Source organism: Trachemys scripta, chromosome 6 (assembly GCF_013100865.1).
Source record: "Trachemys scripta elegans isolate TJP31775 chromosome 6, CAS_Tse_1.0, whole genome shotgun sequence".
Lineage (NCBI taxonomy): Eukaryota > Metazoa > Chordata > Testudines > Emydidae > Trachemys > Trachemys scripta.
The window spans coordinates 59,194,709-59,209,639 of record NC_048303.1 but is presented as its reverse complement, the minus strand read 5'-3'; the positions used below and the strand labels follow the sequence as shown (position 1 = coordinate 59,209,639).

The following is a 14,931-nucleotide window of genomic DNA, read 5'->3' as shown; positions in this document are numbered from 1 at the left end:
TGTATACAATGTTATTTGTACCTTAAAAATATATTGAGTAAGATCTTTTATGAAAGCTTGTAATGTTCTAAACTAAGTAATCATTATGAGATATGTATAGAGGCTATGGTTATGAATGTATGCATTTGTGTATATAGAGAACTGTGCTCATAAACTTCAACTCCACCTCACAGCATGGCAGTGCATGATCAGACAGGGAGAGGCACCTCCCAAGCTAAGTGTTTACACAAAACTGGACTCAAGTAATGATCCATTGTACAACCCAGGAAAAGACAATGATGGACCATTAGAGTTAATGGAAATATATTGAGATAACTGGAAATTTCCCCACTTTGAATGTCTACAGTGACTAGGAAAAAAAATGCAAACCCTTGTAAAATGGAAGGGGTTTGACATGAAATCTATCCAGAACCTGATGGTTAGCATCTAAGCAAGAAGCTGTCTGTGAAACACTGAATCCCCCCTATAGCTAGGAGGTATGCTGGGAAACTGTTCAAATGCAATAGATATTGTATTAGAAGGGATTTTATCTAATACGGAAGTGTAAAGCCTGAAGTGTGTCTTTGTTTATTTTCAGTATAACTTGTATATGTTTGCTTTCCCTCATTATTTCATCTTTGAATCAGTGTTTTTTCTATAAAATAAACTTTCTATTTTTATCCCAAGCAGGTCTCTAGTACGTAAACTGTGTGGAGTGTGTGCGCTATAGTGAACTGATGACTGGAGGGCTGGTTTCATACCTTCAAGGTGAGGAACCAGAGAGGAATGGTTCAAGTGTCTGATAATTAAGAACTCAGGGAGGATGGATTTGGGAAGATTCGAGACTGGAAGAGCTATTAGTGTCATCCTGCAAGGAGTACTAGGTCCATGAGAGCCAGGGTGAGACCTTGTGTTTGTTGGCTGGCTACTGGAGTCAGCATCTGACCCATAGTCACACAGCACCAATGCACCCTGAAGTTACAGGGCATGTGGTGACAGAATCCCTTACTGAACTGGATGATCCCCAAAATATCACAACCATCCTTTCTCTTCCTGCAATCGTCTGCCGCATTCACTATTGCCTGTGACTTTGTGGCTTGCCATTGCTGCTGTGGCTGCTGCTGAAAGAGGAGGCTGCTGCTAGCATTGCTGCTGCTGGTGAGTGGGAGAGCTGGATGGAGCCCTCCCCATATTTCATCCACTCTTGCTCCTGATGTTGAAGACCATCTGCTGGCCTACTTCCTTGCCAGCCTCCACTCACCTATCCTGGGACTCCTACTGCAACAGGGACTCTTATAACAAGCACATGTGGATGCACATGCCCTCCCTTGGATTTTCCTTCCCCTTCTCTTCCCACAGTTTGTATTTGGCTGAGGGGCCGCCTTCTCCTCCTTCTGTCCATGCCTCCACTGCCCTGCCCTAGGCCCTCATTGCTATATATTTGCCTGTTCCTCTTGCCCCACACAGGGCCCCCTTTGCTATTTTGTTACTTGCCCTGCCCAGAGCCCCTCCTTCACTGTTTGATCCCTGCCCCACTCAGGACCCTTCCCTTTGCTGTCTGGTACCTGCCTTACCCATGCCCCCACCTCATGGTTTTGTACTCACCTTCCAAACCCAGCACCCTCCCCTTTTGCTATTTGTTCCCTGCATGACCCAGCCCCCCCCTTGCTGTTTGTTTCCTGCCTCCCCTGCCCCATCAAGCCCCACTTGCCCCAGGCACCTGTGATTGCCCCCCACCATTTTGTTTCATCTGCACTCCCTCACACTTACAGCTGCCACTAATCCAGTGCAGTCAGGAGTCATTCCCCCCCCCCCCCCCTTGTGCTCCATTGCCCTCCTTGCTTTATTTCATTAACCCCTCCAGTTTGTTTGCACCCTTCTCCCCCACCTATAGCCTCTATTTTCCTTACCCTGACCCTTCCCTTTATCATTTCTACCCTCCCTTCCAATGGCTGTTCCTGCCACCTGCCCTCAATGGTGAACACTGACTCAGCCACGTGTGTGACTTCTGCTTCGGTGGCCTCATCCATGGGGAGTCTGAGGGAGGGGGATCCCTGGCCAACCCTTATAGCATGGCACAGTAGGATACCTACCTGTGGTGCACCACACTTTATAGCTACCCAAGTGCTGCTGGTGAGTATGCACAGCGCTGACACAAGTAGCCAAGTATTCATATACCTAAGCAATACAGAAACTTTGGTGGCTATATTTCAAAGTAATTTATGTTGACCAAACTTTGTATTGTAGACATAGCCACACTATCAAGATTGCTGAACTCCCTGGAACCATAGCAGGACAAGTCAGGGCTGGTCTACACGGAGTTTTTCCACTCATTTAATTAACCCAGTTTAGTTGAAGTGGACACACTTCAATTAAAGTTGTTTTGTATCAGTGTAACTTATGTTGGTAAACCAGGATAAGGCCATGTCTACACTATGGCAACTATACCGGCACAATTATGACATCATAGTGAGGGAGGCATATATTGTGTTTTTTATTTAGATAAAAATAGAGCCACACCATTCACTCTCTGTGCATGACTGATCATATTTCTTATATTTTAATAGATCCCATAGCTATTTTTAGAAGAGGAAAAGGTTTTTCCCTGTTTTTGGCCAAAATGTAATATTCCCCACTCCTCAGTACTGAGCAGTTAGGCCCTAGATGAGAAGGGGAGTCCAGGGAGAAAAGTGAGAAGAGGCTTGAATGGCAAGAAGGGAAGCAATTGAAAGGACTAGGATAACAAAGTAAATATGAACGATAGAGAGAAAGGTAAGAAAGATGAAATACTTCCATACAATGATAAACACCTAGATAAATTACCATTGTGGAGCTCCAATGGCTATATAAAAGAAAAGAGAACGATGGTGGAAACATAGAATGCAAGACTGAATATAATAGCAACAGGGGAATAGAAGACTGACAAGAAAATAGACAATGCCTTGTTTAAGGCCATGTAGACCAGTGGTTTTCAAACTGTGGGTCGCGACCCATTACCGGGTCGCAGAATGTAAGGCACTGGGTCATGGCGGCTCTGGTCAGCACTGCCAACCGGACTGTTAAAAGTCCCATCGGCAGTGCTGCTTGGCTAAGGCAGGCTACTGCCTACCTGTTCTGACACCACACTGAACCCCAGAAGCGGCCAGCAGCAGGTCTGGCTCCTATGCAGGGGGCCCATGGGGCTCCGCGTGCTGCCCCCGCCCCAAGCACCGGCTCTGCAGTCCCATTGGCCGGGCTGAGGGGGGCAGTGCCTGCGGGCGAGAGATGCCCGGAGCTGCTTGCGCACCTCTGTCTAGGAGCTGGACCTGCTGCTGGCTGCTTCCAGGGTGTAGCGTAGTCTGCGGTGTCAGGACAAGCAGAAAGCATGCCTTAGCACCCTCGCTGCACCGCTGACTGGGAGCCGCCCGAGGTAAGCCCCCGCTCCAACTCTGTGCCTCAGCTTTGAGCCCCCCCCCATCCAGAGCCCCTTCCTGCACCCCAAACCCCTCATCCCCAGCCTCACCCCAGAGCCTGCACCCCCAGCCCAGAACCCTGATGCCCTCCTGCACCCCAATCCCCTGCCCCAGGCCAGAGCCCCTCCCATGCCCCAAACCCCTCATGCCCAGCTCTGTTGGGTCACAGTCATCAACAATTTTCTTCAACTGGGTTGCCAGAAAAAAAGTTTGAAAACCACTGATGTAGACAAGACTTTTTACTTAAACTGTAAGCTGTTGGTGATAGAGACCATCTTTTTATACTTGTATTATGTGTAGCACAATGGGACTTGAGCTTTTAAGCATTACCATAACACAGATAATTAATAATAAAAGAGATGTAATAAAGAAATGGAGGCACAACTTTTCAAAGAAAAGGGACAACACTAAACTAATGGTGTTAAACATCTGGCCCAAGGGCAGGTATACTTATTATTTGTATTAGCTATTTATCTCACCCCATGAAAGACTGCAGCCTTTAAGCCTTAATTTTTAAAATAAAAAAGTATTTTTGCCTTTATGATTACGAAGAAAAGCTCCCAAATATGAACTGACTTTAAATCAATGCAAAATGGTCTTTCTTCATCTGCAGATAGTCTGAGAAGGGTGAACTGGCACCTTTAATATCAAAAAGATAGTACATTTAAATAACTTCAAGAGCCAGATTTTAAAATAATTTAAGTATTAAGTGCAAATCTGTGCCCCTAATTTATGCAATACATTGACAATGTGTGTGCAAAACATGCAATAACATGCTAACGATCTAATAAACAAAAGGCAGAAATAGCCCCTGGTTTTAGGAACTTTGTATTATTTTTCCTAATGAGTGATGCTGTATGCAAAAGTAACATCATTAAAGTCCTGATCCTGGAAACACTTAGCATGTGACTGCACAGGAAAAAAGGCATGTTCTTAGGTCCTATTAGAACATACATGGTAACACAAGTCAAAATCCCAATGAAGACCAGGCACTTTGTAACTTTCACATGTTAGCAAGTTAAGGTAAAGACTATGGGGGGGCATTTTTTCCCAGTGAAGACAAGGCCTTAAGCATTCAGTGAGACTACTCACTTGCATGAAGTTATGCACTTGCTTAAAGTATTTCTGGGCTAATGCTTTGATCCGTCAAAGAAAACTTCGCAGGTGCAGCCCCATCAGCTACAGATGGTTCTTTTTCCAGGATTGGAATTTACATGAAGAAATTTAGATCATGTGTGACAAAATCATAATATTTTTACTTTTGTTGGAAACTGTAATTTTTTCCAATTAATGATGGTATGGATTTCTAAACTAATCATTTTATTTGGAAACAGTGCCTGATTTCCATCTCCTCTATATGACTCTGTCATCACTGTAGATATAACTGTGGATTTAAAAAAAATATTGTTTGGCAATAGGGATTTATCCAGTGTCTTTAACACACACCAGCTTTGAATTTATTTAATTTTAACTCTCTTTTCTATTGATAGCTAATGCTTTTCTACATATACACTTCTGATTTGGAACAAACAGAAATCTGTTTTGTTTTGGATAATTAGGAGCATATGAAAGATTTTAGAACTGAGATGGGAAAGTAGGATTTGTTTGACTAGCATTTGGTATCTTTGGTGGCATTTAGAGTTTGGATGCTTATTAAAAGAGCCAACTGTATCTGTAATTAAGTAATTGAAGTTGTCTTGGTTATCCACTTTTTGTTGTTGATATTGGTAGGAATTTGTTTTCTTCCTTCCTTGGGCACTTTTGATATATCTTTGGATTAGACACAATGCAAGAACTGCTTGATGCCTACAGTCCCTTTTTCTTTAGTGGATACCTTTTATTTCCTTCCTCTGCTTTTATTTAGGGGTAGATGCATTTCTGAAGGTCTGCTTACTTTCTCAAGGTGTTCATAGTTCTGTGGACCATGTTTGTTTAATAGACATGAACACATTTAAGGCTTGTTATTGCACCATTTATGCTGGGGCAGTTTTGCAGCTGACTTCAGGGGGAGCAGGATAAAATCCTTTGCAAACCCATCATCATGACACCTGAGACCCTCACAAATTTATCAACTGTACTTGCACAATTCCATATTAATAGATTTTAAGGGCAAAAGAACCATTATGATCATCTAATTTGACCTCCTGCATAATACAGGCTATAGAATTTCCCCAGTAATTTCTGCACTAAATCTATAACTTCTGGTTGAACTAGAGCATATATTTTAAAAAGACATCCAGTCTTGATTTAAAGACTTCAAGTAAGGGAGAATCCAAGTAAGTTCTTCCAATGGTTACTTACCCTCACTTTTCTTTGATAAGAAGTTCAATCTATTTAGCTTAAGTCTCTTGTAAGGCAGATTTTCAAGGCCTTGAATCATAGTTTTTTGGGGTGGTTTTTTTTTCTGAACACTTTAAAATTTTTCAACAAATTCCTTCTCTCTTCCCTTCAGGGGCTGGGCTTTCTTAATTTTGTTTTGTCTTTCAATGCTGTTAGTGTAGTATCACTGTAAGGAAAAGGCAAGGTGAAAAAAAAAGATGGGTTGCAGTTTCTCTAAGGTTGTGAGGAGTGGAATGGTGGCTGCCCCTTCCCAAGTCTCTATCTCTACTTTGAAACCTCTTTGGTTGAGGTGGCAGCTTCATTATAAGCTACAGCCAGTCAGACACCCCAGTTCCAGGATCAGCTCTAGAGTTCTAAAGAGGGGCTGTTGGAGATCCCAACTGTCACCTCTGTGGATGGTGTCCAGTCCATGCAGTGGAGCAGCCAGGGCAGGGCTTTCCAGCTTCCAGCCACCACCCCTTCACTTCCTGCCCCGCCACCGCCTGCTGCCTACCCTACCCTTCCCATCCAGCCGGCTGTCACCCACCCTCCCCTCACCTGCCATCACCTGCAGCCTACCCTCCACTTCCCTTCCCTGCAGTTGCCTGCCACCTACCCTCCTCTTCCCTGCCATCGCCTGCCACCAACCCTATCCTCCCCTGCCAAGGCCTGCTACCTACCCTACCTCTCCTGCCCAGCTGGCTGTCACCCACCCTCCACTTCCCTTCCCTGCCATTGCCTGCCACCAACCCTATCCTCCCCTGCCAAGGCCTGCTACCAACCCTACCTCTCCTGCCCAGCCGGCTGTCACCCACCCTTCACTGCCATCGCCTACCCTCCACTTCCCTCCCCTGCCATCGCCTGCCACCTACCCACCCTTCCTGCCCAGCCAGCTGTCACCCACCCTTCCCTCGCCTACCCTCCACTTCCCTTCCTGGCTGTCACCTACCCTACCCCTCCTGCCCAACCAGCGGTCACCCACTCTTCCATGCCACCAACCCTATCCTACCCTTCCATCACCTGTCACCTACCGTACCCTCCTGCCCATGTGGCTGTCACCCATCCTTCCCTTCCCTGCTGTCGCCCACTTTCTCCTGCCCAGTCGCTTGCCACCTATCCTTTTCTTCCCGGCCATTCCCCACCGCCTACCCTTCCAGAGAGGTAGCAGCCATCAGGTACGTGACAAATATCTGACTCCATATATTCAGTCTGAAAGGTTCTTTTGGCATTAGTTGCTGCTGGCTCAGGCTGTGCTGCACTTCTGCTCTCCAGACCAATAGAGCCCCAAAAGCAGGGAAATATTGTATAACTTCTTCATTCCAGTTATTCCAATAATCTGGCAACTCTCTTCTAGTACCCACTTCATGATACTTCCCTTTTGCTATCTTCCTGTAAATGAGCAAACAATACATTCTTCTGACCCTGCTCAACCCTTGAAGGGAGAGGATAGAAACTCATACCTCTGGTTACTAAAAATCTGGTAACACTATGAATGAGACCTTGCCTTTAAGGATTTGTGATGAAGGTTTTAATAGCTGTTACCACAATTGTCTTGTGGCGCTGACCCAGTAAGTAACAACCACTAGGTAAGTAACAACAGGAAGATGGAGTATTACAGAATATATATCTATACAAGTTTTGAGGGTACAAAATGGCAGGTGAATATAGACAATGGCCAAGTCTGCACTAGGAATACTGGTATACTATCCCAAGATGTGGGGACTCTAAAAAAAGATTTGGGGGTCATGATGGATAATCAGCTAAACATGAACTTCCGATGTGACTAAAAGAGCTAATACAATCCTGGGAATCTTGAGTAGGAGTAGAGAGGTTATTTAATCTCTGTATTGGCAATGGTGCGACGGCTGCTGGAATACTGTGTCCAGTTCTGGTGCCCACAATTCAGGAAGGATATTGATAAATTTGAGATAGTTCAGAGAAGAGCCATGAGAACGATTAAAGGATTAGAAAACATGACTTATAATGATAGACTCAAAGCACACAATCTATTTAGCTAAAACAGAAGGTTAAGGGGTGACTTGCTTACAGTCTATAAGTACTTACAAGGGGAACACATATTTAATAAATGAGCTCTTTAAGCTAGTAGGGAAAGGTATAACAATGTCCAGTAGTGGGAAGTGAAGCTAGACAAATTCAGACTGGAAATAAGGCATTTAATGGTGAGAGTAATTCACAATTGGAACAGTTTACCAAGGGTTGTGATGGGTTGTCCCCCACTGACAATTTTTAAATTAAAATTGGATTTTTTTTTAAAGATTTACTCTAGGAATTATTTTGGGGGATTTCTCTGGCCTGTGTTATATAGGAAGTCAGATTATATGATCACAGTGGTCCCTGCTGGCCTTAAAATCTATAACTCTTGCCTTGCTATGTAGGAAGCAAGATTTAATGGCTGGGATTGGGGAATCAATTGGAATTCTGATGTGTTTGGTTTGGGAAAGAAGTGGCTGCCGAATGGAAGATATATAAGATGTACAACAGAACCATTCTACATGTAGTATATTACATAGAAATATATATATATATATATATATATATATATTTAATTAACAATACTGAGAATGTAATACCCTGTTTCCCCGAAAATAAGACAGTGTCTTATATTAATTTTTGCTCCCAAAGATGCGCTAGGTCTTATTTTCAGGGGATGTCTTATTTTTCAGAAATGAAAAATGCCTTATTATCGGTGGATGCCTTATTATCGGGGAGGTCTTATTATCGGGGGGATGCCTTATATTACAACGAGAGGCAAAACTGTAAGTAGGCCTTATTTTCGGAGGATGTCTTATTTTCGGGGAAACAGGGTAGTTCTTTACAAATATTTAATCCCTTTGATTTCACCCCATGTTTAATAACATTAAATAAATGATCCATTTATTCATCAGTTCCATGAAGATGAGAACAGCTGGAGTGAGAGGAAAACAATCTTCCACTAATGTACCTAGGCTTCCATGCCCCTGGAGAAGCATGGCACTGTCCTCTATTCTAATGCGTATAAATAGGGCCCTACCAAATTCACGGTCCATTTTGGTCAATTTCACAGTCATAGGATTTAAAAATAATAAATATCATGATTTCAGCTATTTAAATCTGAAATTTCATGTAATTGTAGGGTTCCTGACTCATAAAGGAGTTGTGGGGAGGTCACAAGGCTATTGTAGGAGGAGTTGCAGTACTGCTACCCTTACTTCTGCGCTGCTGCTGGAGGGGCGCTGGCTTCAGAGCTGGGTGCCCAGCTAACAGCTGCTGCTCTCTGGCTGCCCATCTCCAAAGGCGGCGCAGACGTAAGGGTGGCAATATTGTGACCCCCCCCCCCCAAATAACCTTGTGATCCCCCTGCAATGCCCTTTTGGGTCAGGACCCCCAATTTGAGAAATGCTGGTCTCCCTCATGAAATCTGTATAGTAGGATAAAAGCACACAGAAAACCAGATTTCGTGGTCCGTGACACATTTTTCACAGCCTTGAATTTGGTAGAGCCCACATATAAACCCAGAAATGGTGTGGGAACTAATCACCTTCCTGTTCTAGTGAGGTTACTTGCAAACCTGGAAGAAGACAAACGGAGATGAACGATTTTAAGCTTGTTTTTAAGGTTCTTGGTAAAAAGCAAAATTGAGCCATGATTTTTAAAATAAGTGAGGTTCACAGTCAGAGCAGATTACGATTACTTAAATCCGGTACATTGCAGCAGGCCAAGCTTTAAGGTTCCCTTTCCTGGCAGCAGCACTCGCTGTTTCGCGGGTCGGCTGGTGCTCTGGAGGTAGCAGGCCCAACAGTGAATACCCCCCTGACTTTACCCTGCCCTGTGCCCTTCTTTCTGATCCTCAACCGCCTTGCCGCCCTGCAGAGTCCGCCACCTTCTCCCTTGGTCCCCGTCAGGCCGCCAACTTCCTCCCGTCGCTCGCACTCCCGGCTGCTGAGTCCTGCCCCCCTCACCTAGCTCCTCCCTCCGCTCACACTGTCCCAGGGCGCCGGGCTGACATCACGCCCGGGGTTTCCATCGGGCCGAGGGAGGGGGAGACTTGACTGTACTGAGCGGAGGTAGCGTGATGGCGGCGGCCGGGAGGACCTAAGCGGTGGCGGCAGCGGCGCAGCGCGCACCCTGGTTCTCTTCCCCTCCCGGTTCGGGCTTCATTGTGCGAAGCGCCGCGGGCCAGCCCGCCGTGTAGGTCAGCAAGGGGCTCAGTGCGGCCGGCGGGGAAGAAGCGGCCCAGGCCCGGCGGCGGCGGCCGGAGTAGCCCCCGAGCCCGGGCTGCAGGCAGCACTTTCCTCTCCACTGGGATAACGCTGTGTCCCGACAGCGCGGCCCTGGGGAGGCCCGGCCGAGACACGCGCAGGTAGGAAGCGGCCTGCCCGGGCTGGGCTCCTTAGTTTTTCGCAGGGCTGGAGCTGGACTCACTGCGGCTGCCGGGGGCTCGGGCGCTGAGTGGGAAGAAGCCGGGATGGGGCCTGTTTACCGCTTCCAGGCGGGCCGGGGGTGATGAGCGCGAGGAAGCTGGGCTCGCTGTGAGCCACGGGGGGCTGAGCTCGATGGCTCCTGGCGGGGGAGTCGGCCCTCGCGCTGCCTTGGCGATGTGAGGACCGTGCAGCGCGGGGGCTGAGTCGGCCGGGAAGCCGTGGCCAAGAGCGGCGCCAGAGCAGGCCGCGCCGGGAGCGGGGAAGTGTCCACGGAGGAGGAGGGAGACCGACCGACCATTGCCGGGAGGGGGCGGAGGCCGGGGCGGTTCTGACCTGGGCGCTCCTGGAGGGCGGGTGGTTGGGAAAGTAAGAGGCCGCTGCGTTTCGGGGATTACAGCCAGGGAAGCTCTTTGGCCCGCGGGTCCCACAGCACAGCAGGGAGGTGCATGGTGGGGAGAGGGAGCTGCGACCACCGGGCTGGGCGGGTAAATTTGGAAGCTACTGAAGGCCGAATGACTGGGATGGGGATGCCGCGGAGCTTGGCCCGCAGCGGGTGCTAGGCAGGCCTCCTAGCGGGCAGCTTTGTTGACCCACTAGACCCCACAGGTCTGTAATCGATAGGGGCGCTCCCACCACGACAGCGCCTGGAAGTGCTTTAGCGATGGGCCGCCCCACGGACGCGCTGTTCCCCTTGTGAGCGGCCTGTTTGTCTCCGATTCCCAGTCGGGTTGGGCTTGTGGCTGGGTCAGGATTATCGGGCTCCTTGGTAGTTCATACCCTCCGCCATGTCCTTTGTGTACTGGCCTGGATGAGAAACTGTGATGCCTGAGAGGAGGAGGAGTAGTCCGAGGGAACCCCAGCAGGACAGACTCAGTCGGATCACTGTGGGCAAACGAGGAGGGGCGGGCGGGTGAGCTGTGTATGAAACCCTCGTCTCATTCACATCCATTCAGTGCCTTCGGGGCACTCTTCATTTGCTGATTTGTTAGGAGGTTTATCCTTGTACTTCTGCTGTAGGACACTTACAGTGACCCCGGACGCTTCGGATACTTGAGTACACACAGCTCTGATTATCCTGGTATGTGAAATATTGACCATTTCAGCTGTGGGATCTTGAGTTAGATTTGTTATTGGATAACTCTTGACAAGTATAACTTTTTAAATGTGTGGCAGTTATGCTGGTTGATAATTAGAGAAAATGTTATGTTTGAACCTGGAAATGCTTTTACAGTATGTTTTTATAGTATTTATTTACTGATTTGATTATTGTTCCATCAATTGAAATAAAATACTTGCCTTTTTAACCTATACTTGTTTAAAGTTTATTATGTAGTAGAGCTTAAAAGCCAAGTAGGTCTAGATCAGGGGTTCTCAAACTGGGGGTTGGGACCCCTCAGGGGGTCATAAGGTTATGGGGGGGGGTGTCAAGAGCTGTCAGCCTCCACCCCAAAGCCTGCTTTGCCTGCAGCATTTATAATGGTGTTAAATATATAAAAAGTGTTTTTTAATGTAGAAGGGGGCTCGCACTCAGAGGCTTGCTATGTGAAAGGGGTCACCAGTAAAAAAAGTTTGAGAGCCATTGGTCTAGATCACATTGTTCAGCCCTTGATACATACAATAAATGACAGTTCCTGTCCCAAAATGTTGACCAGTAGTACCTTCTCACTTAAATAAAAGTGTTTTTCTAATTTATAGTATTTTCAGTTTGTGTACTTTGTGTTTGTCACAGTACTTTCAGTGTAACAGTTCCTTTGTATAGCCAGTCATACTCCGTTCTTTGTGTGGGCCTTTCACAGAGCAATGGGAAAGAGAAATGTTCTTTAAACAGGAAAGTGTGATTACAAAACTATCAGCAATTGCAGTGGGTAGTGCCAGAAACTCCTTTTCACTTTTTTTAATGAAGTAGATTTCATATTTGAGCCTTTCAATGTTAGTTTGTTAGGTCAGTTATCTTTAGCATCCTTAAAGGTTGTATGGAACCATGTAATATTTAAAATCATATTCTTAACACTTTTGTATGTCTAACTGTGTTTTAGGTAATTTGGGAAAGGATCTTGAATACCTTCAGTGAACAGTTGAACAAACAAGTCACCTGTAAAACACGTGGAGTACAAGGAAGACTATAAAGGGAACTTTTAATATCCATCTCAAAAACTGAGTGGACTTGTATTTTAAACTTCTGAATATTTACAATGAATGGGCACAGTGATGAGGAAAGCATAAGAAACAGTAGTGGAGAATCAAGGTAAGCACTAATTATTTCAAGTCTCTGCTATATGGTCTTGTTTGAAGACAGCTTGAATTTATAACTTTATTGTGGGCAGCTGAAACTCTTTGGCATAGATGTAGAACATAGTTTTTAGGTCTCATTCTGTCCTCTTCAGATCCTTATATAATGCCTGTCACTTTGGTATCTTAATGCATGTTGTATTATAAGCATACAGTTAGTTTATTCGTATTTAGCCTGTGCTATCTGCATTTGGGGAAAAAAACAGCTTGCTTGGCATTATTTAACAACTGTCAGCATTGTTTTATAAAAACTGTAGACCTTAGTAAAGGAAGTTATTTTAGTGTGTTAAATTAGTATTTAGGTAATATAGTTGGTCTAAGAGAAGAGCTTTACTGTTTATGAAAATGATTTTTGTTCTGTCTAATAAATTTGAAGATGGAAAAATGTATTAAGAATATCAAAATAAGCCTTGGATATTGGAAATGCAACCTAGCACTCAGATACCATGGTGATGGATGCAGTATAAAAGCCCAGCCTAACCTATCAGAGGAGGTTGATCTTTGATTTTGTTACGTAATCTGTAGTTTTCCTTAGTTGCTGAGCTACAAAAGCTTTGGGGGCTTCACCAGTGTGACATAATCAGGTAACAAAATTGCCTTCTCAAGTACGGCCATTGATTCATTGCCATTTTGAGTTATTTAACAATCTGTAATCTAGAAGTTACTAGTCTCAAACTTTGTTTTGGTGCTCGAGAATGTATACTGCTTTTAGTTGTTTAGAAGACTTTTCTCTTACTATAGGGAAGTTTTAGTATAATACAGAACTTGTCTTTCAAACCAAGCAAAACAGTCCTCATGGAACCTCAAAGGCTATTTTTTTCATAAATGGGGGTAAGAAAGATAAAACTTTGTGTGTATAATTTTTATAAATTGTGTAAATTTAGGGTCTCGCTGGATTTCTGATAACTTCCATGGCTGTAGAAAATACAACTTCCATCTAAAAGATTCTCTGCTTGGTTGCAGAGAATTTGACCAAATTGTTCCATTTTTTTTTTTTTTTAAACATCTTTAGACTGAAACAGTTGTAAAGGAGGTGTGAACTACCTCTTTCTTTCAATGGGATGTTAGTTCTCATTCAAGCTTCAGTGTGTAAATATTAACTATTTAGCTAATCAATTTACCAGAACCTCCCAGTTAATGTATTTAAACACTATGGACAAGAATTAAAATTTGTTATCCTACAAATGTGCTTGGTATGGTGTGCTTGGGGATTGGCCCTGCTTTGAGCAGGGGGTTGGATTAGATGACCTCCTGAGGTCCCTTCCAACCCTGATATTCTATGATTCTATGATTAACAGCTTTGTATGACTGTAAGAAGTTCAAAGATTTCTATTTAAATTAAAGTAATATAATGCGTGCTGCACATGGGATGGGACAAGACATCCAAAAATGTATTTACACAATAAATACAATCATGCCTCTGTGTAATGAGAACTTCAGTTATACCTAGAATTAATAATGTATATGCATTTTAAAATGACAAGTTTCAAATTTTTGTTTTAGTGCTTGATAATGATAATGATTCACTCTAGTGTTTCTGAAGGCTTACTTGATGAGTAGACAATTATCTTGCTTTTATTGGAAGCAGCAAGGTTATGGAATTTCAGCTGCAGTTTAATACCATAATGTTGCACAAGTTCAGAGCTATGCTTATTTTCACTTTCTCAGAAAAAAATAGCATCAACAAAGCTTGTCCTCCTGAATTTCAAAATGTTGTAAATCAAAATTCAAAAACTGTGGCTAACTTGTCTGGAACATCTCACATGTTTTTGCAAATGTATGGGATTGCATTGCCTACTTAAAAAGAAACACAAGCCATCCTAATTAAAGATAATGTAGGAAGAGAGATGCCTCATATCAAACTGAAACACTGCACCTGCTGCATAATGTATATAGAATAGCAATGTATGTGTGTTTTCTTGTTTAAAAAAGATAACATACTGTATTTTCTGGCGTATAAGACTACTTTTTAACCCAGGAAAATCTTCTCAAAAGTCGGGGGTCGTCTTATATGCCGGGTGTAGTCTTATAGGGTGGGTGCTGAAACTTCCGAGCCGGACTGGAGAATCTGCGGTCGCCGCATATGGTGGGGGGAGCTCAAAAATGGCCGCGGCCACATCCCCGCCCGATGACGAGGTGAGGGGGCGCCTCACCGGGAAGGTGTAAGTGAAGGGCAGAGCAAGCTGCAGGCGTCCGGGATGCCCGGGGTATGGAAAAAAGAGAGCGGCGCTGTGCCCAGAAAAACACGCCTCTTTCACCCGTCTGGCCCGCCCTTGTATCCTATTACCGTACCTCCTTCTCTGCCTCTCAGATCTCGCTCCTGAGGACTGCAGTGAAGTGGCGCAGGCGCGCATGTGCGAGATCTGAGAGGCAGAGAAGGAGGTAATAGGATACAAGGGCGGGCCAGATGGGTGAAAGAGGCGTGTTTGCCCTACCGCTCTGATAGTCTTGGAGACAGGGAGGGCTGGGCA

At 45.0% G+C, this 14,931-nt stretch overlaps 1 protein-coding gene across 2 annotated transcripts in view; it reads left to right on the top strand.

The window, feature by feature from the left end:
- The first annotated feature begins 9,780 nt into the window (after positions 1-9,780).
- Positions 9,781-14,931, top strand: part of CHD1 (chromodomain helicase DNA binding protein 1) — a 78,765-nt gene continuing 73,614 nt past the window's right edge. Inside the window, exons 1-3 of one of the 2 annotated variants that reach the window (XM_034773652.1) lie at positions 9,781-10,110; positions 11,189-11,249; positions 12,208-12,416. In XM_034773652.1, coding sequence (XP_034629543.1) covers positions 12,364-12,416 — 53 coding nt within the window. In that variant the 5' untranslated portion in view covers positions 9,781-10,110; positions 11,189-11,249; positions 12,208-12,363. The remainder of the gene's footprint in view (positions 10,111-11,188; positions 11,250-12,207; positions 12,417-14,931) is intronic. The other variant, XM_034773653.1, reaches the window with a different exon arrangement.